Source organism: Silurus meridionalis, chromosome 11, assembly GCF_014805685.1.
Source record: "Silurus meridionalis isolate SWU-2019-XX chromosome 11, ASM1480568v1, whole genome shotgun sequence".
Lineage (NCBI taxonomy): Eukaryota > Metazoa > Chordata > Actinopteri > Siluriformes > Siluridae > Silurus > Silurus meridionalis.
In genome coordinates, this window is record NC_060894.1 from 10,297,155 (window position 1) to 10,321,373 (window position 24,219).

The 24,219-nt window shown below is 37.5% G+C and overlaps 2 protein-coding genes across 5 annotated transcripts; both read left to right on the forward strand.

Moving 5' to 3' along the window:
• The first annotated feature begins 18 nt into the window (after positions 1 to 18).
• Positions 19 to 13,953, forward strand: LOC124393528 (huntingtin-interacting protein 1-related protein-like). Its single transcript, XM_046861425.1, has 35 exons — positions 19 to 328; positions 854 to 943; positions 1,029 to 1,092; positions 1,848 to 1,990; positions 2,168 to 2,224; positions 2,343 to 2,423; positions 2,654 to 2,730; positions 2,826 to 2,887; positions 3,834 to 3,974; positions 4,193 to 4,250; positions 4,348 to 4,423; positions 5,153 to 5,278; positions 5,582 to 5,631; positions 5,712 to 5,784; positions 5,885 to 6,062; positions 6,368 to 6,456; positions 6,560 to 6,676; positions 6,939 to 7,040; positions 7,140 to 7,334; positions 7,585 to 7,695; positions 8,767 to 8,961; positions 9,350 to 9,497; positions 9,581 to 9,667; positions 9,769 to 9,876; positions 10,440 to 10,576; positions 10,742 to 10,852; positions 11,407 to 11,465; positions 11,577 to 11,607; positions 11,747 to 11,809; positions 11,935 to 12,035; positions 12,216 to 12,321; positions 12,480 to 12,603; positions 12,998 to 13,059; positions 13,164 to 13,421; positions 13,531 to 13,953. Exons 2-35 carry the CDS (start codon positions 863 to 865, stop codon positions 13,537 to 13,539), a joined length of 3,480 nt encoding a protein of 1,159 aa, XP_046717381.1. The 5' UTR covers positions 19 to 328; positions 854 to 862; the 3' UTR covers positions 13,540 to 13,953.
• A 332-nt stretch (positions 13,954 to 14,285) lies between these two features.
• On the forward strand, positions 14,286 to 24,166 carry rilpl1 (Rab interacting lysosomal protein-like 1). Of its 4 annotated transcripts, XM_046861704.1 has the most exons (9): positions 14,286 to 14,837; positions 15,932 to 16,082; positions 17,764 to 17,882; positions 18,434 to 18,676; positions 19,696 to 19,842; positions 20,259 to 20,410; positions 21,856 to 21,960; positions 22,373 to 22,460; positions 23,059 to 23,219. In XM_046861704.1, exons 1-9 carry the CDS (start codon positions 14,550 to 14,552, stop codon positions 23,062 to 23,064), a joined length of 1,299 nt encoding a protein of 432 aa, XP_046717660.1. In that variant the 5' UTR covers positions 14,286 to 14,549; the 3' UTR covers positions 23,065 to 23,219. The 4 variants fall into 4 exon arrangements, 3 of the variants coding, with proteins under 3 accessions (XP_046717660.1, XP_046717659.1, XP_046717661.1); XR_006927360.1 differs by lacking the exons at positions 22,373 to 22,460; positions 23,059 to 23,219 and adding an exon at positions 20,701 to 20,854; XM_046861703.1 differs by lacking the exon at positions 22,373 to 22,460 and having other exon boundaries at positions 14,287 to 14,837; positions 23,059 to 24,166.
• Positions 24,167 to 24,219: the final 53 nt, after the last annotated feature.

Here is a 24,219-nt window from a genome sequence, read left to right on the forward strand (position 1 = left end):
GCTTTGTCCTGTGGACCGACTACCAATTTATAAAGTGTTAAGTACCCATTTATAAACTGTTAAACCTGTCCTACAGGGTGGCTTGAATGGCGCTGCTTGTTTTGTCATTCCTGTTTCGGTGTCATCAGACCTGTTTTTAAAAGGGTGAACTCTCCTGTGAGGGTTTTGGCATTTTCACACTAGCAGGACAGTTCAGTGCTTTTCACCTGTAGAATTTGTGGCTGCGTGATGTGGATGTAAACTTTCATTACTTAAATCAAGCTCTTTGGAGAATTTGTAAAATCTGCATTTACAGAATTCCGTCAGGGACTTTGGGACAACACATAAGGTATTTTTTTTTTTTTTTTTTTTTTTTTTGAAATTGTATCATTTTTTTGTTAAAATTTAGACAAGACTTTTTGTTTGGAGTGGTTGTTATGACCTATTTTAATAAAAAAAAATCTATGATGTTTAAATAAACCTATGACTGGATTGTATGACTTGCATTAACAAAATATTTAATTTATTTTGTTTAAAATTATTTATGTTAGGGAAAAAATGTAATTTAATAAAAATGTATTAGCCACTGTATATTGATGGAGACAGATTTGAGTATTAGAACAATTAATTAACTTGGAAAAGTAATATTTTTGAGATAGACATGTTACATGATTCATCTATACAAAAGAATATTCGTACTAAAGGTGGTTGAAAACCTGCTGCCTAAATACCAAAGGCTCCCTCCTTCTTACGCCGATTTCTTCCCCCATGTAGTAAAATAGCATAACCAACAATGGGCCATTTAAGACAGAGGCAGAATCAAATAGTGCCAACTTTAGCTTTTGATCAATTGATTTTGTTGTAATTCCAACAGGACTGAAAAATGTCAAAAGAAAAAAGTGAAAAAAAGGACAAATCTGAAAAGGCCCTGGCAGCAGAAAAAGAACAATTTGTCAAACTTCAGGTAAAAAATACAGTATTGTCACAGTCTATTGACTTGGGTTTGATATTGAACTTAAAATCAGACTAATGCTATTTTATCTTTACAGCTGCAGAGCATTTCAAAATGCATAACGTCCACTGAGGCACCACTAAAGTCGAAATATAGCCGCAGTATCTTTCAAAGCTTGGAGTGTTTAACATTCTTTTCTCTCTCTAATATTCTCTTCTGGTGTATGTCAGGGAAGTAATTATGTAAAACACTGTGCAATAGCTTATAGCACATGCTAAAATATAGAAGAAGAAGAATAGCTTTTATGTGTTACATATACATTACAGCACAGTGAGATTTTTTTCTTCACATCTCCCAGTATAAGTTTTACAGAATTTGCAATAGTGCTTTTGGTTAGTGTGCACTTTTTAATGGTGCAGCTTTGGTAGTATATTTAACATTGTTGATGTATGTTTTAAATGTTTGGCGAATGACTTTCTGGTTTTAATTCCTGTGATGAACATATACCACCCATGTAGGGAAGTTTATTCCTTGTGTAAATAGACCTGATTACTGCAGGTGTATTAAAGTTAGATAAGGGATAGAGTGAAATTAACATTCAGAGGACTTGAGTTTTAAAGTAGTTTATTAATAGAACCTGGAAATACAAGTGGATTTAAGGTTGGAGTATACGGTATAGTGTTCAAACAAGTGCAAGTGCACCTGAAAGCTACAATCTAGGGGACGGTTAGTGGATTGTGTGTTTAATCCCTAACACTGAGGGCGCTCAGTTTAAGGGATTATGATACACAAGACAGCAAGAAGGTTGGTGTTGGTGTATCTGAGTGTGCCTGGAATGGGTTTAGAGTGTAGGGTATGAGGTTCAAACCTAGAAATGGTTCACTGTTAGTATGGCCTTTCCTTAACCTTACTACAGATATCCTGTTAGGAACGCATTGGGAAAATGGAGCCGTCGTTTTCTGGTCCCATGCTGTCAGTTTGCCTCTGGCCAGCAATGCCATCCTTAGCTGGAAATTCTGCCATATGGTGCATATTCTCCTGCGTGATGGCCATCCCAATGTGAGTCCTTCTAACTTATCCAATACATAATAACAGATATTACACTTATCAGGGATGGGTGGGTAAACATTTTAATGTTTTTTAAAATCTAAGCAACTTTGTACGATTTCCCTGCTCTTGAGTTTTGACCCTGTCGTGGCCTCTTTATTACCTCATTTCTTCTGTCAAATCTTCCAGACCCTGCGAGATAGCCGAGGACACGTCCCAAATATTAGGCAAATGGGAACATTATGGGTAGGTTTTTTTAATATATTTGATTTTAATATTTAAAATGCTTAATATTGAGAATGTTCACCTTGAATTTATTCATTGATGTTTAATTTATTTTTATTTTTATATATGCACTGTGTAGGGAAGCCTCCATGATAGATACGGTCATATTGTTGCTCTCTATGCAAAGTTCCTGTGTCTCAAAATTGACTTCCATTGTAAGGTGAGTTAATGTACTATAGAACTCTACCCTCTGTTTTAGAAAAGTGAATGCATCCGTAACTTAATTGTGCTAAATGGAAAAATATTCTATACACGTAGTTGTTAAGTTTTTGCTCTTTTCTTTTAAACTGTCCTGAAATTTGGACTTTTGGATTCACAAACTAGAGTAGCCACAAATGTAGTAGTCTTTTAATACATTTTTTTAAGAAACTGTTTATATTTCCTTAACAGCACAAAGTGATTCCACCAAATCTTGAAGCTCCAGAGGAGGTCCTCGAGAGGGCTATTGCAGTTGATATAAATGAAGTGTGGGTATTTCTTTTTATCCAGTTTAGATATACTTTAAATAATAATTTTCCCAACAATGAAGCTTTTAAGGAAAGTAAATAGTTTTTGTGTTTAGGTTTGAAACCACGGGTGAGGTGCTGGATTATATGGATGCTGCTCTTATATTGCAAGAAACAGGTGATCTAATCTAATCTGACCTCAGTATGCTGTCAACATGTTGCCATTATGTAGATTTTTATTGGGTAACAGAAATCCAGTTACTGGACACAGCCAAATTTTCACATTATTAAGACTAATATCTTGCCTATTTACACTGTCAATCCGAAATTGAGAACCCATGTCTGAAAAACTAAGCAGACCTTATGATTCAGTAGCTTTTAGAACCACCTTTAGCAGCAATAACTTGAAGTAATCAGTTTTTGTATGACTGATAAAGTCTCTAACATTGTGGTGAAATTGTGGCTCACTTTATTTTACAACATTGCTTACGTTCATTAAGGTTTGCGAGCATTTGGTTATGCACAGGTCCTGCCACAGCATTTCAGTCAGGTTGAGGTCTGGACTTTTACTGGGCTATTGAAACACCTTGATTTTTTCTGGGTTTTAGCCATTCTTCTGTAAATTTGCTGGTGTGCTTGGGATTGTCTTGTTGCATGACCCAGTTTCAGCCAAGCTTTAGCTGTCAGACAGATGGACTCAAATTTGCCTCTAGAATTTTTTGTTGTCAGAGGAGTTCATGGTCAACTCAATGACTGTAAGGTGGCCAGATCCTTTGGCTGCAAAACAAGCCAAAATCATCACCTCTCCACCACTGTTCAGTTGGTATGTGGTGTTTGTACATATATGCTCTGTTGAGTTTTTGCCAACTATGACACTGTGCATTAAAGCCAAACATCTCTACTTTGGTCTCGCCTGTCCAAAGGACTTTGTTCCAGAAAACTTGTAGTTTGTTCAGATGCAACTTTGTAAACCCCAGACATCATTGCTGATGTCTTTCCTTATTGACATTGTGTTAACACACACCTGAATGCACTACACCAACAAACTGCTAAAACTTGTGCTTTTACTAAAGAGCTCTTATAAGAAAATTGATCTTATGAACCGTTTTTGTGTTTCTTCACAGTTTTCGGACAACTTGAATCCAACAATACGAGCTCGACAAGTGCTGTGGGTCAGTGTCGCCTTGCTCCATTGGTCCTGCTCCTCCAAGACTGCAGCCCTCTCTATCACTTTCTTGTCAAGCTCCTGTTTAAGTTACACAGCCGTGAGTAGGCTTTCTTTTTCCATAAGAGGCTAAACCCACTTACTTTTTTACAGCAATTAGAAGGTGCACTACAAAATTTGGAAAAATTCAAGGCGGTGAATACTTATGCTTCTGGTTGTACCATTAATTCAGTGGCTTTGACATTTCAAATGGTGTTAATAAAATGACCACCTCTACTCACATTAACCTGCACTGAACATGTGTCTTGGGCATTGAAGGTATACCCATGGATGCTCTACTGGGACATCGTGAGCGATTCCGTAATCAGTTTGACAGGCAAGTACTACTTTCACATTTGACTATTCCTGTTCTTGTACAGTTTTAAGTTTGTAAAATTAACATGACATTTGTTTCTTTCTTTATTTCCTCTCAGTCTTTCCCTGTTTTATGAGAAAGCCAGGAGCATAGAGTTCTTTAAAACGATTATACAGATCCCTGATTTTCCTGATGTAAGTTTCCAAAAAGATTTATTTCAGAAATGTCTGTGTGAGCTAAAAGTACAGTAAAGTTAGCTACAAATACATGAGCTAAGTCCAAGGGTTTAAAAATACAGTAATTTATTCTTTGCTTATTTAAAATGATAGTATTCACATGTATTTATTTATCATTATAATTGTATTTATTAATAATTATTTTATAAGTATTTATTTATTTACCATAATTGATATATTTATTATATATAAATACATTTATTAGATATTCTTTGCATATTTTTTTACATTTATTTATTAAAAGTTTGGTTTTGATGGTTTTGGCGGCTGACACTGTGCCTTAGGAGCATAATGTAGTTTAACTGTTAGAAAAACGTTGAGACTGAAGACTCCTAGAAATATTAATTTAACTTAGTATTGAAAGATAATTGACTGCACATAATCTGTTTTTTTTTGTACTCTGGTTATTATTAGTCTTACATTATGTGGCGTGTCCACTATACAAGCGCCTGTGAAGCAGCTGTTAGTACAGATATGTTAAAGTATAAGAATGAGTGCATTAATATAAATCTGTGATTTAAATGTCAGAGCTGCTGTTATAAAAAAAAAAAAATCAATAACCTCTGAACAAACAGATTTAAAATATTAAGTTTTAAGTACTCAGACCTTTGGTCCCTACTGTACAATGAACAAATGTTCTGGCTATCACATGATATATAGCTAATGCACACAGTTTTATATGTACAGTCCCCTCCAAACTTCCTGCGTGCAGCTTCATTGGCTGATTATGTCAAGCCAGTGGTGGTTCATAATCAGCTTCCTGAAGATGATGATACAGAATCTCAGTTGGACGTTGGTGAAGGATACCCTATGGTATGCTAATTGTTCATAGTTTTTAAACATATTTTTGTTAAGTTTATAGTTTTTAAATATGTTTAAATACATACATACATATATATTTATACATACATACATATATATTTATACATACATATATATTTATACATACATACATATATATTTATACATACATACATATATATTTATACATACATACATATATATTTATACATACATACATATATATATATATATATATATATATATATATATATATATATATATATATATATGTATGTATAAATATAAGTTTACATTTTACATTTCTTTGAACAGTTCTATAATTTCAACCAGTATGACCCAACAAAGGATGTACCTATCCAAAGGTAATAATACTTTCATTATGCAAATATTGTCATTTGAGATTTAAGATTCGGCTCCATTATGATTCTCTATATGTCCTCAGGGAGAAAGAGGTTGACCCTTTTAGAAAAGAGCTGGAAGCAATGACCCCAGAGGTGCAGATGTTCAAAGCAGAGGTAAAAAAAAAAAAAAACTTAAAATCACAGACAAAAGTGTATAAGAATTTGCTAGTAAATGAAATTTGGGATTGTAATATTTTGTCACTACTGTGTGTAGGCCCAGCGTGCTGTCCTCCACCTGAAGGACCAGGTGAATAAGTTGGAGGCAGAGCTGGAAGACCAGCGCACTCACAAGCAGATGGCTATGGTGGAGAACGAGCAGCTGCGCATGGAGATGGAAGCATTAAGGACACAGACAGCAGTCGCTGCGAGTATGCAGGCTTCTGTAGATGACGGTGAGTTTTCCTTTCTGCACACTTGTACTTATTTCAGTATCTCAGGGAGGAAAACCTGTTTTGTGCATAACAGTACCTGAAAGGTCTGACTAAACCCATCAGAAATCTTTGTGCTATGCAGTCCATTCACATACAATGTCATATTTGACTGAACTTTCTACAAAATTCTTCTTTTGTTATGAAAATAATTATTAAAGTATAAAAAATGGCATTTTGATTTGAGTTTGAGAATTGAAGTCTTTACTACTTAAACCTGAAGAACAGTCTCTGTTAATGCAACACTAAACATTATATCTGTCTTACAGGCCGAGTTCAAACCGCCCAGATTCATTTCACTCGGCTTAAAGAAAAGCATGCCGAGTTGGTCACCAGGCACGCTGATCTCATGAGAAAGGTCCCCAACTTTGCTTCCATACTCACTTTATTCATGACAACTGAATTGCTGCCCGTGAGATTTTATACTCTGTACTTACCTTGAGTGTAACTTGTCGATTTAGAATACAGACATGATGAAGCAAATGGTCAGCACTCAGCAAGTGCAGGAGGAGCTGGTCAAAGCCAGGCAGCAGATGACAGAAGAGCTGGAGCAGCTCAAACAGGAGAACAGCATGAAGGTTAAACTGACTGTAATAACATGTATTATAAGAGCACTGAAAGGTTTACATTTTCAATTGAATACGCAACATGCAGTCAGTGGCACACATAATGTATATGCCAGTCACAGTTTATTGTCTACCTTATTTAATGTATATTATCCTCTCACATCAATATTGAAATCCATTATTTCCTTTATTTAGTGACTTAATGTTTTCTAAAATCATAACTAATTTATTATTAATTGTGGATTTGTTCTTTAATGTGCATTATGATGTTTAGCTCGAAGCACAGAAGGCAGAAATCATTCAACTGAGGCAAGAGCTGCAGACTGGAAAAGCTGAAATAACAAATGCTCATAGTGCACTCCAGAGCAAAGAAAGGGTTAGTCCCTATTCGCCTGCAGATTTGTAATTTTTACATCATATACTGTATATATTCTGTGCTTCTAAATCTCATCACCTTTTGTGTGTTTTGTAATAGGCAGGAGATCAGCTGAGCAGTGTGTTGGTGGGGCTTCAGGCTGAGAAGGAAGCACTGATGCGTTCTCTGAAAGAGCAGGAGGCTGAGCTTGCTAACCTGCGCCAAGTCACTCAACAGAACCAGACCACGCTGCAGCAGGAGCGAGACAAGACCCAGAGAGAAATGAGCTCTCTGCAAAGCCAACTTTTAGAAAAAGTGAGTGAAACCATAAAATATGTGCCATGTGTAGCGAATGTTTCTATCAGAAATGTTTTAATACATATAACAAAATGTACAGCTGTTTTTATGTGCTATATTACTATGACCACAAAATGACCCCCGTGATAACTACTATGTAGAAATAGTTTTTAGATCAACTTTACACGAATAAAGACCTGACCACCAAGAACAAGCCACATACAGTAACTGATTATGAAAAAAAGTGAATGTGTATATGTCTCCACAGGAGAGTCGAGATCAGGAGCAGCAGATGGAGTTGGATAAATTGAAGAGAGAGCTGGAGCTGAAAAGAGCAGAGGCACTAAGTGTGCAAAGTGCACTGCAGAGTAAAGAGGCGGTGGGTTTTTTCTTTACATCACCCATAAAATGCATGGTATTCTTCAATTCAGTACCTCAGAGTTTGTCTTTTTTTTTTTGTGTACATGATGTCACTTTTGTGTGTTCTAGGCAGGAGATCAGCTGAGCAGTGTGTTGGTGGGGCTTCAGGTTGAAAAGGAAACACTGATGCGTTCTCTGAAAGAGCAGGAGGCTGAGCTTGCTAAACTGCGCCAGGCGGCTCAGCTGCACCAGATCACGCTGCAGCAGGAGCGAGACAAATACCAAAGAGAGATTGACTCCTGAAGAGGCAACTACAGGAAAAAGTGTGTGAAATACTGAAATTACAAACTGATATAAAGTATTAATTGAGCCTGCGAAGTGTAAATATAAGATCAGGCCCAAGTTGCCCAATAATCAAGAATCAGGGCTTTGTGGATTGTCATGGATTACACTGTCTTTTTTTCAAATGAGGCCTGAAGGTCATAGTAAAGGTATATTTTGCCTCATATCATACATCTTATGCTTAAAATTTAGCTTGCTATTCTTTTTGTAGTGAAATCATTTGCCTTTTTTCCAGCCAAAAACCTACAAACATACTATATTTTCTTCTCTGTCTTCTTGTACTTCTGGTTCTGATATGATATACGTGTGTGACCTCTCATATTTGTGTATTTGTTCATGTATTAACAGCTGCAGCAGGAGCAAGAGCAGCACCTGGAAATCTCTCAGCTAAAACAAGAGTTAGAGGAGAAGAGGGCAGAATTGACAAGTGCTCAAAATACCCTTCACAGCAGGGAGACGGTAGCTGAATTTTATTTTTTATTAACTCCTGTCAAACACAAAAAGATGCACATACTGCTACAACAATCATATCATATTTAATATATTTAATAACCAATAATTTAATAATCCTATTGAAATTTTGATCTACAAGGTGGAGCCTGAGACTTAATTGATTTGGCAGATTTGTAGCTTAGTAATTAAAGGAAATGCGTTGATGTGTGAGGATTTCAAGAAGTCTGTTGATATGTTTGAAAATTCTCCTGTTTGAAAGAATTGTGTCCTATTTTTTGTGTGTTGTGGATGATAGGCAGGAGGTCAGCTGAGCAGTGTGTTGGTGGGGTTGCAGGCTCAAAAGGAAACGCTGATGCATTCTGTGAAAGAGCAGGAGGCTGAGCTTGCTAGTCTGAGGCAGGGTGCTCATCTTCACCAGATCACACTACAGCAGGAGAGAGACAAGTCCCAGAGAGAAATGATTTCATTGCAGACCCAGCTACAGGCCAAGGTCATGCATCTGTACATTGCTCACCAATGTTTTTAAAAAAAAAAGTGTATTCTCATACTTCTGCAGGTGGAGTCATTTTCAATAGTTTTTTTTATTAGATTAGATTATAATATACCCAGATTATAGTAAACATAATTTGAACAATAGCCAGTCATCCACAGTACTGGCTTAAATTTTGCTAATTTCTTCTAACTGGATTAAAAAAGTATAAGTCAGTTATTGAAAACAAATAGTTTTCAATGCAGTTGCAATTTAAATGTGAATAATAACAAAATGTCCAGAATCTTTATGTCTCTCGTGGATTAAACATTGATCAAATGTTTTTCGGCTAGATTTTAAGTGCTCCATTAGGAGATTTACTGAAGTATGTGTGTGTCTGTGTGTTCAGTTGAGCCGGGAATCCGAGCTCCAGGAGAAGCTGAAGGAGGAGCAGTTTTGCTTATTGCAGTGTGCTGTGGTGGAGGCAGAGGGCATCATATTAGACGCTCTGGCCAAAGTAGATGATCCCATGCACTTGCGCTGTGTTTGCACTCCTGGTATGAATCCTGAGCAACCACTTTAATCTTGAATATTAAACTGTACAAAAATAGACGCTCCTTTTCTTTGTGATTTATACCAGAGTATTTGATCAATCGAGCTGAGACCACACTGGTGTCCATTGACAAGATGAAGCAAAGTCATGCTGGGTACTTACGAAATCAGGATGGTAAGGTTTTAAAAATGTGAAGATGTTCAGTGCTTTTGTTTGTTTTTTTTACAGAAAAAATACCAATAAAAGGTTCAGTAGCATGATTCTCTCTCTCCCAGATGCCAGTGGGCTGTTGAGATCTGTGACTCAATTTTCCCACCTTGCAGCAGACACTATTGTTAATGGTGCTGCTGCGTCACACTCTGCACCAACTGACCAAGCTGACAGTAAGAGCAAACAATCATAACATGAATATCATGAGACATGAGGTGAAATCATTGGTAAACATATATAAATAGTATTTACAATTTATGTATTTTTTTGCAATTGGGCTGTATATACTAATGAATTATGCACATGTAGTGTAGCGCTAATATCTCACTATCCTGGTGTGACTACAGATACTGTCCCAAGCTTAAAAGAACTATGAATGTATATGAGCAAACCAGTTTCAATGAAAGACTTTCTGAGATGGCAAACTGATACTGTGGTCATTGTAAATACACTCAAGCTCTCCTAAGGTCTATCATTTCTTTCACACTTGAACGCAAGTCTGAATATGAGCAACCTTCTGTACATAAATAATGTCATAACTTTGGAACTTAGATCAGCCTGATGGGCTTTATGCAGCCACCCTAAAAGATGTTCATGCATGTGTGTCAGGTCAACACTAAAAATCTTCAGAATGCTATAGATACAGAGCTTTTAGATTAGATTTAGGATGCTATTTCACAGTTATTTCCATTTCAATTTTTTTCTCTTTTATCTCTCTTCCTTCACCCATTTTTAGGGCTGACGGATAACTGTAGAGACTGTGCTACTCATTGTCTTCAGTTCCTTAAAGAGCTGAAGCTGAAGGCCACACTGCAGAGAGCTGACCCGAGCGCCATCCGTTACACGGTCCAGCGCATCCTCAACCAAGCCACTGTGAGTGTGTGTGTTTTGTCGTGGGGGTATTCTTTGCTGAAGTAGACAGCTGTGCTATCAGAAGAAAAAGCATGCCACATAAGAATGTTTGTAAAGAATCTTTAGTGTGTATTTTGATTGAAATAAAAGAATTAAAGTGGACTAATCAGGGACTGCTATTTGCAGGATTTACGACGAAATGATGCAGATGTTCAGAAAGCAGAGCTGGCAGACATGGTGGATAAAGAGATGACTGCCACCTCCACTGCAATTGAGGATGCTGTTCTGAGGATGGAAGTAAGAGCAGAACAAAAGATGAATTAATGATATGAAAATGGCTAATTCATTTTCAGGTTTTTTTCCTCCTTCCTCCAAATGTACAAATCAATGGCTGCTATTATATGAATATTCATGTCATGCTGCTGAGGGTGTTTTAATTACTAATATTATTTATGTAAGCAATACAAATAGCAATAAGCTTCAAGGTTGGGCTTTTATAGTGGAATAATTAAACTTGCTGTGGGGTAAAGCTGGGTATTCCCTATACCAGCATGTTTTTCGTAGCTAAAAAAAATCCTTTTAATTCTTCAGTAATTACTATTACTTATTAATTACTACTATTATGGTTATTTAATATGAATAATTATTAATAAACTTGGAGTGTAAGGAGCAAATATTTTGGCTGGCTCCGTTAGAAATGACCCAGTTTGAAAAAATAATGTGAATATAACAGGCATAAATGATTATTCTTATTGGCATGGTATAATTTATATGAATCTATGGCTATATTATATATATATATATATATATATATATATATATATATTTTTAATCTTTATCTTGCTTTACAGGAAATATTGAATCAAGCAAGAAGAGATACATCGGGATTGAAATTGGAAGTTAACCAAAGGTTAGTTTGAGATTCAATCAAATAATCCTGCAAAAATCTATCCTTTTTTATACTGTTGTGATTTGTGTGCTTGGTCCAATATTTAGTTATTTTCTACATTTTTCTGCTCAGCATTCTCGGTTCCTGCTCTGATCTGATGAAAGTAAGTCTTATACCTTAAAATAGGGCCACTGCAATGTTGCAGGGTTTATCATTCTATGTCATTTAGAACATGTGATTTTTTTACAGACTTAATATGTAGATGCTGAAAAAATGTAGCTCATCATGCATGATTCTTACAGGCCATTCACATGTTGGTCACAGCAGCCACAGATTTACAGAAGGACATTGTGGAAAGTGGTCGGGTATGTTAATAGAGTATAAAATAAAAGAGGATAAAATATATAGAGGACAAAATATATCGCAAGTATAAGTTGCTCACTAATGTTTGTCTTTGTAGAATTTGCTCATTAATGTCTGTTTTTTACAGGGAGCTGGCTCTGTGAAAGATTTCTATGCTAAGAATTCCTGTTGGACTGAGGGGCTCATCTCTGCCTCCAAGACTGTAGGTTGGGGAGCCACACAGATGGTGTAAGTGCACTCGAATCTGTGTCTGTGTTTTAAATTGCTTTGTGTAAAAAAAGAAAAAAAGAAAGAATTTGATACAAACATGAGTATATCCTTGAAAAAAAACTTATTAGCAGAATGTATGTGCTAAACGCTGGTGTTGTTTCTCTCACATATTTGTGTAATTACATATTTATTACCTAGTGATTCAGCTGACAAAGTAGTGACAGACAGAGGCAAATATGAGGAACTGATTGTGTGCTCCCACGAGATTGCTGCCAGCACTGCCCAGCTCGTAGCTGCCTCCAAGGTTAAAAAAAGAATAATACAAAAATTGCATAGTGTATTGTATATTTAAAGCTAGATATATTAAACAGCTAATATATTAGAAATTCTATCCTTTTCTATCCTGAAACACTGTTTAATTTTTAGTTTGAACATGGTTTCTGTATTATTCCTTATTCGCAGGTAAAAGCAGATAGAGGTAATAAGAAACTTAATACGCTGCTGCAAGCCTCACGACATGTAAATGATATGGCTGCGGTCGTTGTGACGTCAACAAAAGCTGGACAGATGCAAATCGAAAATAAGGGTGAGTTACAGATCTTTACAGCAGTAGAAAACGACCTCAATGCAGTATTTTATGATTTCAAATGTTAGTTTTAAACATAGGGTCGGCACAAGCTTCAGAGATGCCTTTTTCAAGGTGCCAACCCAAAATGTTTTAAAAAAAACCTTTTTAAATCTGCTTTAAAATAAAGGAAGTGTATTGAATTGTTGCGTGCTCCATCTTCTTGGTGAATTTAAGAACTTGGTCATTTTAGCCACTGTAGTGTGTTACATTAGAGAAAGAGAGTCCGCATGTAATTACTTTGTAATTGCCGATTAAAAATGCATTGAAGCACTGAAGCATTTGGAATGCATGCCTAATATGCACTGACTTCAAATGCAATGTTATATTGACTTTAAGTAATGGCACCCCACAGATCCGATGGATTTCTCTGGCATGTCGCTAATCAAGCTGAAGACTGAAGAAATGGAAACTCAGGTAATTCACTCGGTTACTTTTAGATTCCATTCCATTGCATTGCATTGCAACGCATAGAAGTACAGTCATTCACTTCTACATGCCAATGATGTGGATTTGTATAGGTGAAAGTGTTGGAGCTGGAGAATCAGTTGTCTAATGAACGGCAGCGGCTGGGCGAGCTAAGGAAAAAGCACTATGATTTAGCTGGAGTTCCTCTTGATCAGACTGTAGATAGAGATTTTGATGGTCTTGTGAGCGTTTTAACTCCAGTTATGCCTGAGCCACCACTGCCAGAACCACCCAAACTTGAGCCTGCTAAAAATCCACCATCAAAAAAATCTTCCATTTTCCAGAAATCAGGCAGCCTCCTTAAAAATAAGGTAATTGTTTATACACATCGTCCAAACTTTTCACATTGGAGATGATATTACTGCATTCTTGTTGAATTTGTGGCTTAAAATGTGTGCATTTTGTTTTACTCCTTTACAGTTTAGGTGAAGCCTTTGGAGATGAATAAGCGGTGGAAAAAGCCCACTTGAATTAAAATATTTTGCCCTTTTGTATACATCATTCATTTATTCCTTAGTAATGACTTTATACAGGTTAGCAGTCAATAGGAAACCTAAAACAGTAACACTGTGTGTCTGGGGAATATACACCAGACGGGACTCCATTTAATCACACCAGGGGCAATTTAGATTAACCAGTTCACCAACCAGTATGATTTTGGACAATGGGAGGAAACCAGAGATCCCAGAGGAAACCCATGTGGGTGCTGCACTGTTTTTTTTTGTTTGTTTTATTTGTGATTTTAATGAGTTAAAGGTATTAATTTATGACATGACTTGTTAAACGTATATAAATAAAACCAATCTATGACATAATAATAAAGTGGACTGTTGTTCAGTTGAACTTTTCATTTGATCTCTATCAAATAATAATAATAATAATAATAACAACAACAATGTTTTCCGTATCTGTTTGAGTGGTCAGATTGGGGGAGAGGGTGGGGGACACCACATCAGATATGGCTGCTGTTTTTGCATTCCTCAGTGATACAGGTCCTTAGTTTTGTAGTATGAAAATCAAGTCACACACTTTCAAATAAAAATAAATGGCAAACAACTCATAACTTTTTAAAATAAAGTAAGTAAATTATTTGTGTAATTTTAATAAGTAAATAGACCGACTCTGAGTTGCTGTATTTTGAAAGTCCTATCTGATGCCATTTCAACTCTCCGGTATCCCCCACGCATGCGCACTCACTGCGGCAGTTTCCACTAAAGAAATCGGGACAAGAAACAAAACGGAACGGCGATGGGACAATTGTTAATAATACCATTAAATGTATCCGCTAAAACAGCCAGTGTAACCGCTAACACCAAAATTATGGCAGTACAACTTGTGTGAGTGTTGCGTCACACGCGGTTGTTCAGGCGTAAAGGAAGAGGGAGAGAGTGGGGTTCAGTGTTAAATAGGAAATCGAGTCGGGCAGAGCAGCGACAGTTATGGAAGCGTTTGGGTCGGCGATGGAGAAGAACGTGGCGGATTTAACGGTGATGGACGTGTACGACATAGCGGCTGTGGTGGGCCAGGAGTTTGAGCGGATTATAGATCAGTACGGGTGTGAAGCTTTGGCCCGACTCATGCCCAAAGTTGTGCGGGTTTTGGAGATCCTGGAAGTGCTGGTGAGCCGCAACAGCATCAGTCCGGAGACCGAGGAGCTGCGCCTGGAGCTGGATAAACTCCGCCTGGAGCGACTGGACCGCCTGGAAAGGGAAAAGAAACACAAAAAGGTAGAAACAAAACACAAGTGTTAGTTAGTAAAAAGGTGCTCATTTCTTTTTTGTTGTCTTGGTAACGAGATTAACGCGCAAAGCTAATAACAGAGGAGACTGTATATATATAATACTTACTAACTTTGACAAATATATGTAAAAAGTTTATAACTGTCTTCTATTCAATCGATAAAGCTGTTTTAAAAATAGAAATGTTCTGGGTTGGATTTCCGAAGCCGCATCCTAATCGATAAGTGCAGTCAGTCCCTGAGATCATACAGAGAAAAGGGAACTAATGTGTACCTTTCACTGTCACTGATGTGGTACACACACACTCATACACACATTGTGTATTTTATATGTACTTTTATTTAGGGAGTATGAAGTGTACACTGATACACACCTACCTCCTACACTACTGTATTATTCAAGGAATCCACCTGAAAAATATTTCTTTTCCCACAGAGATGTCTCACCCAAATAGACGAACACTCCTAGAAAACAAATTTGCTAAACCATAATTTTCCTCATGTGTGCACATTTTAGACATTTGTAATGTCAGTTTTCAACAATTCCCCTATGGGATTAATAAAATGTTCAGATTTTCCTAGAAATGCTCATTGTTTTCATGATCCATGGTTTTAAAAGCCTTAAGGAACCATAAGAATGAAGTGTAAGAAGTAGGTTTGTATTTGGATGCCATGAATCAAATCAAAATCAAATCAAAATTTATTTGTCGCTTATACATACATACATACAGAGTACGACATGCAGTGAAATCCTTTGTACGACTGTCCAGCATTTAAGCGTAAAAAAGAATAGAATTGAGGGTACACATTTAAAAAAAAAAAAGGTAGATAAATAAAAAGTATAAAATATCTGAAAATATATGTATATACATGAATGAGTATAGCAGATATTGGCAGTACAAATGAAAGTGATTTACTGATTGTCCTTAAAGTGTCCATGTGCAGTGTGGTGTGATATAAAGTGGACAGTTGAGAGTTAAAGTGTCATCGTGCAAAAATGAATGGAGTCATAACGCTGTGTGTTTATTGTAAAGGCGCGTCAGTGCTGAGATCTTGCTGTGTATGATGTGTTTGTCCTCACAGGAGCTGGAATTGGTCGAGGATGTGTGGCGAGGGGAAGCTCAAGACCTGTTGTCTCAAATTGCCCAGCTGCAAGAGGAAAACAAGACCCTCCTCAACAACTTCTCATTTAAGCACTGCCCAATGACAGAAGAGGATGTTCAGAGACAGGAAGGTAATTTACATGAGCTTCCTAAAGCAACTTGCTTCAACTCTGCAGCTGCATCTGTTTTTGTGAATAGAGTGACTCTCAGTGTTTTAATGAAGGGAGGCCACTGGGGGAAGGAAGTTTACAAACACATGCCCCCTGAATTGACAGATATAGGTTTAATTCTCTTAACTTTCACTTTTCACACACTCCTGCAAGCCTGCAAATCACGCATGGTAAATACTAGTCGCTGCAGACACTCTCATTCTCTCGCCGCTATTTAGAGATGGACAAAAGACATTCAGCCATGCTGCACAAAGGAGTCCTTCTGTGTGTAACTGAAGGGAAGCCAGGATGCGTAACTGCAATAGCAAGCCAGCTTGGGGAGTCACAGAGATTCCTCAGTGCTCATTACAGTCACACGTGCCTCCTTTTGAGCATTCCTTCAGCCTGTCTGAATACACCGACTTGCTGGCTGACTATCGCTTAAGAAAAATTTGACATGTTCTGCTTCCGTTTTTGATCGTAATAATAATGCTAATATAATATTTTAGTTAAAACAGATCAAACATTAATATAGAAGGTGAAAATGGTACTATGTGATGCATGATTAAATATAATCATTTTACATTTATTATGCTGAAAATCATTTATTTTTTACATTTAAACTTCCAATAAAATAAAAAAAAGAAGGCTCAAATTCTATTTGTACACAACAATGGTATTCTCTAACTTACACAGTGCCAAAGAGGACACCATGTGACATCATCCCGACAAGGAAAAGGTGTCTCTATTATTGCCTGGAATTTTTTGTTTGTTTGTTTGTTTGTTTTTTAAGTAAAACCCATGTCACAGTACTTATTAGACCATTTTTTCTGTCTTCTGATTGTATGTTTTGGGTTCCAATCATTTTGGTATTATTTTTCTTTCAGTTAAAAGTTGCATTTCTCTGACACATCAGTAATAGTTAGTCACAATGACATCTTTTTATTCCATGAACATTTTATTCATGTTTATCAGAGGTGCCAGTAATTCAGTAGCTATTGTCCTGAATCAGGAGACAAAAGTTGCCTGTCAGGAAGTTGGGGTCAGAGTATGAGGTCAGTCATTATAAAGTGCCCCTGGAGCAGAGAGTTAGGGGGCCTCGTTCAAGGATCTAACAGTGACAGATTTGTGGTGCTGGGGCTTAAACCCAATACCTTCTAATAAATAACCAAGTTGATTTACCATGTAATAGCAATGATTTCTCTAGTACGTGCAGGAATAGTTTATCTTTGATCGAGTGGGTTATTTCTAAGCCTGTGGCTGATCTAATATGTGTGTAACTGCATCAGAGCTCCACTGGCATGAATCTATTTTAAGTGCACCAGCAGGGTAGCTCGAAGAGGAATTACATTGCTTTGAGTGTCATGTGTCAGAGTGTAACACATTCATGTATATGTAACATATACAAGAAAAAACACAACACTTTTTTTTAACTTTGTTTAATCTTTACAATTCACAGGAGTGTCCTGGATTTATGCAGGCGCATGCAAAAATATTGAAATGTATTTACATTTTGTTGACAAGTCTATCTATTGTGAGAGAATGAGTCCAGTTCTATTATGCTCATAGTGAACAGTGGATCAGTGTTAGAATTTAAGCTCACAACCTTCAAGTCATAAGTACAAAATTTATAACTAATACGCCATTCTCTCTGGGTTGCCAGGTATGTCAGAAAGGGAGAGGCAAGTGATGAAAAAGCTCAAGGAGGTAGTGGATAAACAAAGGGACGAGATTCGCGCCAAGGACCGAGAACTAACGCTGAAGAACGAAGACATTGAAGCAGTAAGTGATCACTTTTCCATTTCATATCATTTAAACGTACAGCACCACACCATGAGTCAAACACACACGCCCATAGCGGTTTTCCTCTCCAGAAATGGCGGATAATGCATTCGAACGGCTGAAAAGTCAGTATGGGTTAATATTATGACATAATATTATATTAAGTTTGATCTTGAAAGCAGTCTCATCTTGGGCATCGAATCATTTGTGTTTGCTGTATATAATCCGAAGACAATTTTTGAAAATCAGAGATTGAGAAATTCACCTCATTCATGCTTATTACACCTCCTGTGCATTTAAACAAAGGTGCACCATGGATGTAAAATCTGTGGGGTGTTCATGAAGTGTAATCACTTGACTTCCAATACGGGCTGTGCTCGAAAGAAATCAGCACTAGCCTTGACGCTAGCCGTGTATTTTTCTTTTGTTTTTTCCTGCTTACACCGTGATTTAAACGTAACAACAAATAAAGACCCTGGATTTCCTTTTGTTCTCTTTAAGAGACTACTTTCTGCTTGATGTCAAGCTCTGTCTGCCTGCGTGTCTTTCAGCTGCAACAGCAGCAGAACCGGCTGATGAAGATTAACCACGATTTAAGGCATAAGATCACGGTGGTGGAGGCACAGGGAAAGGCTCTCATTGAGCAGAAGGTAGAGCTCGAGGCGTTCGCACAGACCAGAGAGCAGGAGCTGACGAGCCTTAGACAAGAGGTGGCACGACTTAGAGATCGTCTTCAAGGAGAGAAGAAAAGCCCTGAATCCGAGGAGCCTCCTGCTCCACCATCACCTGCACAGGTACAGACAGAACATCTGTAAATCCTTGTTTCACTGTTGGAGCTATAGATGTCAATGTATAATGAATCTTCTTTGGTGAGTTTAAAGAAAAAAAAACACATAGGAAAGTTACGCAGGTGCTTTTGTGTAGCATTAGATCCAAGTGATTGGCTTTTAAAGATGTTGCTAGATACAGGAGGCTGTTTACGGAGTAGATCATTATTTATTAAATTAATAAATATATTATATTAATTTCTCCTTAAAACCCTCCAGTTTGCCTCAAGCTCATCCATGTTAAATAAGTCATATAATAGAGTGCTGCCCTCTGAGATTTGATCATTTAAAATTGATTGTGTGCAGAGAGTGTCAGGAAATAGATGAGGTATACGTTTCTGGCACAAGTTATGTCTTTTCAAATATCATGCTATACAGCCGGTATGTGTCTGTATTTTGTATTGTTACAACCTTTATTCTTCAAATATTTTGAAATGTCATAAATGTTAACTCCCGCTGTTGTTGTAAAACAAGTTCACTGTTGCCCTAAATGTGATGTTGCGTATTGGAACTGTTCACATGTACGTGACTGCAGTGAATCAGACAGTGCAGTCGGTGTGTCATAGATGAGATGAGGCTGAGCCGGTTGATAAATATAGCCGTGGTTTGGCCAGAGAGCTAGCAAAACTTGACCTAGGCCTAGCATTTAAAGGCACAGTTCAGTTAAATAATATGTGGTCTAACAGTGAATGAGATCTGTTGCTTTTGCAGTGTGAAGTCATGCAGTGGAAGCACCAGCTTCTGTTCATTGTAAGCCGTGTTAGTACTGTGTGATAAAACTGCGCTTTTGTTGAAGAAGCAAAAGCTCACATAATTCAGGATATTAATACTACACTATATTCAGCTCTTCGTCTTTTTGTTATCTTATTTTTAAAAAACGACAGTTTTTGTCTTTTGTGTAAACCGTTATGATTTCTTTAACCAACAAGCCTTTTAATCTAATCTCATGAAGAACTTTTCTTATTAATGCCCTTGTCTTGGGTCAGAATTTACTCCCCGAGCACATGCTATTATGCGACCCTCTGCTCTCCCTCGATCCATATAACAACCAAGTGCTGACATATGAAGATGAGGCGGATGTCGAGGATGAGAATGATGTGGAGGACGATGAGGAAGAGGCTGTGTTGTTATGGGTAACCCCTTAGCTTACTAGGGCCGCATGGTTTGAGACTAATTTGCATTGTTCCAGTAGTGAACGCCCATAGTGCCTTTGTTTTTATTAGAGCATTAGCTAATCTGTTTTGTGAAGGAGGTGTGTGTAGGAGTTAGCTGCGGTGTTTTGGGTGTGGTTAACACCAAAAAGAAAAAAGTTTTTTGTAAATGCATTTTTTGTAAATGCAAAAAGAAAAAAGTTTTGTTGGAGTTTTGAAATGATCAGCATGTGTGTGTCATGTGTACTTGTGTCAATACTGGGAATGATAAATCGTGATTGGTGTAGAGCTTTAAGTGTATGTGGAGTTGACTAATCAGACTAATCGGAGTATTGTTGTAGAAAAGCAGCAATTAATAAATTAACGCTGACATTAACTTCATCTCTCTCGTTCGACAGGATGCCCTGTGTGAGGAAGACGCAGGTTTCGATCCGAAAGATCCGAACCGACCACGCTTCACTCTGCAAGAGTTGCGAGATGTCCTGCACGAGAGAAATGAGCTGAAGGCCAAAGTGTTCATGCTGCAAGAGGAAATTGCATATTATAAAAGGTCAGCCTTGTGATTCTGCCTTGTGTTATTATATTAAATATTCACAGACTGTAGTCATAAACTCAAAAATGTCAAAATATCACCTATCTATCAAACATATGCTCTCTCTCAGATAGATAGATAGATAGATAGATAGATAGATAGACAGACAGACAGACAGACAGACAGACAGACAGACAGACATGTGTGACTTTCCTTTGCACACTTGATACACTTGCACAAAGTCATTCGTTTTGTAGGTTTTGCAATTATACCAATCAGGTGCTAATAATCATCTATTTCATATGTAGGTTGAAACACAGTCGTTCACTGAAAAAGATACTGCTGTGTATCAGGCTTTAAACTTGGTGAGGACCAGCCTAAATCTGCTAATACGGTGAGGTTGTAGAAGACCATTTCATGTCACAGTTCATAGCAAGACTGAGCCCAGCAACAAGACACAAGGTGATTTATCAAACTGCCTCAGCAAGGTCTTTCGGAGAAAGAGATGTCAAAGCAGACTGGGGGTTCAAAATAAGACACCCTGCAGACTCCAAAAGTCAATGAAATGGGAATAAAATGGAATTATATATATATATATATATATATATATATATATATATATATGGAAAAAATAAAAATAGATGTAAAAAATATAATAATATATATATATATATATATATATATATATATATATATATATATATATATATATATATATATATATATATATATATATATATATATATATATATATATATGTGTGTGTGTGTGTGTGTGTGTGTGTGTGTGTGTGTGTGTGTGTGTGTGTGTGTGTGTGTGTGTGTGTGTGTGTGTTGTTGTTATTCTTTTTATTATTCTTTCTGTGCAGCCTGGTACCAAGTGATCAAGGCCCCAGTACCGGTCCATGGCCCAGTAGCTGGACCACCTATCCTAAAATGTTTTTTTTCTTTCTTAAACCTCTGCAGTTTTCCTATTTTTAGTTCTTTAATTTCTAAATCCATTCTGTAATTTGTATACATTTGTAGTTGTAAAATATATAGTAATACACATAATATAGTAATAAACGTATTCATTTATTAAGTTCATGTTTTCACTTGTACTAAAACCTACACTTTAGCAGCCTATTGTTCTCTCTCTTAAAGAAAACTTAAAGCTTAAGACACGTTGGAAAAACCTAAAGTCATACAGCCTCGCCTCAGCCTGCTACAGAAACACTGGAGACTTCTTCTAAAAATACAAACCAAAATGCCTGCTCATAGAAAACTGTTTGTGATTATGCTACTATAGAAATGACATCATATGAGAAGGAGAGTTTTACCATAAACCTGTGATTTGGATTAGAGCTCTGACCAATCAGAATTGAGAATTCAACTACACTGGGGTGTTGGACGCTTAGTCATTCCGATGTCAATAAAGTGCTATTTTTTAATCATTGATGAACCTGTGTGTTCTCTTTTCTTCAGCGAGGAGCAAGAAGACGATCCACACCCGCCCACTCTGGACCCTTCGCCCACGCTCAGGCCCCAATCCCGAACTGGTGCCCAGCCAGAATCAGGCATAAAGCGCTTGTGCGTACCATACACAAACTTCTTCCTACACACCTACATACACTCATTCAGATATTTGCAGGGAACCAGAACAGCTCATATTTCCCTGTTGTAAATCCCATATTGCTCTTTACGAGCACATGCAGTCAATAAGGTAGACCAAAAGGTAATAAACATCCGTTACTGACGTCTAGTTTGAATCCCACTTGAAGGTGATTTTAAGAGGGTCGTGTTTTTCATGCACCCATGTGGTATGATTATTATGGATCCCATTGTCAGTGGATTACTATGGCGAGCAGGTGCCACCATTTTGTGTAGAACTTCCCCAAACGGAGGAGGTATTTTCGCTGCCATCCAGCGTTAGCGGGAGCTACTTAGTGGTTTCTGTTCCCTCTTTTGCTCAATTCCGCACGTCTGTGCCTTTCTGCAACAGGATCTTCACAGCCATTATGCCGATGGTGGCGGCTGGCTTGATTGCAGATGACCCCACTTTACAGCCAATCAGACGACTTGTCTCTCTTGTATGGCCCTCTTTTTCATTGTTGACCACCTTGTTCGTTTTTTAACGTCATATTATAACCCTGCATGTGTGTTATTTCTTTCTTTCACCACTGCATGCCCTTCCCTCTTGACCTCTCACTGGAAGTGGTCGTAACACCAAGAACATTCTGATTGGCTGATTGTGGGGTTGTGCTGTCTGAAGTTTGTTAGCAGGAAGGTCATTAGAATCAGCCAGTCAGAATAATAATAATTTTTAAAAAAACTGTATTTTCTATTCACCTGGTCCAGCTCACATGCTAACACTTGTGACTTAACCCCGACCTTTTATCCCACTAAGGAATTTAAAACTCTAACAATGATTAGCCTAGCACTTTCCTGTGTGTTTCCTAATGCGACTCACGATCACAGATGGATGGCTGAAATGTTGTGTGAATGTGTGAAGTGCTTATTTGATCTATAAGGGGGTAACAGGGTGATTTCTTGATTGGGGTGCCATTTAGCCAGCTTTCAATCTACAAAATCAGGCATTTCCAATTAAAAAATGTATTTGAATGCCAACATCGCCATTATCGTATATATGCTGAAAGCTATGTGTGACATCTCATCTCTCCCTTTTAGGTTTAGTTTCTTCTCCCGAGACAAGAGGCGCAGCTCGCAGAGAGGCATGCTGCAGATTGACGATGGCTACAGCCCATGGTCCCGCAAAGATGACGTGTATACAGAGCAAGCCCAGGAAGCTTTACAGCACATGTAACCAATTAAACACTGACAAAGCACAATGACCCTCTAATCGCTAACGCCTCTGGCAATGTCATGAGCAATACCTACCATACACTCCACTGTTACAGTCACGTTTCCCAGCATTAGTGGATAAAGACAAAGGGGAATGGAACAGCATAAACGTAGATAATGGCTACACTACCCTTCCAACGTTGACATCTCTAAAAGTTGTCAGTCACTCTTCATTTCAAGTTGTTTTATATGCAGGTTCGGTTGCCAGATACCCAAGATACTATATGCAAAATGTGGTTGGTGATAAGGATCACATTTGCAGTCATGAAGAGAGCTGAGGAGGCCGTGTTGATATGCCTCGAGTAGTATCTTGATTAGGACACTTTAATCATGTTTGTAAATTCAAATCGAATGATGTGGTGCCTAGTGAAAGATAATCCAGGTTTATTGTGATAAAGGCTGCCAATAATAGGACGGTCAATGAAAGTGGCTGCTTTTTTCTCCCTTTTTTTAACTGAAATGTTTGCATAGTATTTGCACAGGGATGTACAACATATGGATAAGCGTGTTATTCCTGAGTTCCGCTAAAGGAATGATAAAAAGAAAAAACAATTCTGGGCATTCCAGACTCTCACAAGACTCCCATCAGCAAATGTCCCAGATCACCAGCTGTTCTGCATTCTTATGACGTGTGGTGCTTATACTAGAGTTTTAGTGGAAGCATGAAAATGGCAACGCAGTTACAGTGACATACTGACAAAAGCTTCTTTGTGAACATGGAGTCCTTGCCAATGATTATTGAAACAAAGTGTGTGTGTGTACATATATACACACACACACACACTTGTATATCTGTATGCATTCAGTGTGTTTGAAAAAGATTTCAGGAATTCTGTAATGATGTATGTCCCACAATACAGATCTTTAATGAACAATAATGAAGAATGCTGCATAATTTCATCTCATTGGCCATTAAAATATTTTATACATGGCACCATCGTTGTGGCTTTTTGTATAATTCTGATACTGAATTCCCTTATTAAAATT

Coding starts and splice junctions, on each gene's coding strand:
- rilpl1 (XM_046861703.1), top strand. CDS start 14,550: ATGGAAGCGTTTGGGTCGGCGATGGAGAAGAACGTGGCGGATTTAACG. Junction 16,083..17,763: donor GGATGTTCAGAGACAGGAAG/GTAATTTACATG, acceptor CTGGGTTGCCAG/GTATGTCAGAAAGGGAGAGG. Junction 20,411..21,855: donor GAAATTGCATATTATAAAAG/GTCAGCCTTGTG, acceptor TCTTTTCTTCAG/CGAGGAGCAAGAAGACGATC.
- LOC124393528 (XM_046861425.1), top strand. CDS start 863: ATGTCAAAAGAAAAAAGTGAAAAAAAGGACAAATCTGAAAAGGCCCTG. Junction 11,466..11,576: donor AAATTGGAAGTTAACCAAAG/GTTAGTTTGAGA, acceptor TTTTCTGCTCAG/CATTCTCGGTTCCTGCTCTG. Junction 13,060..13,163: donor CTGAAGAAATGGAAACTCAG/GTAATTCACTCG, acceptor GGATTTGTATAG/GTGAAAGTGTTGGAGCTGGA.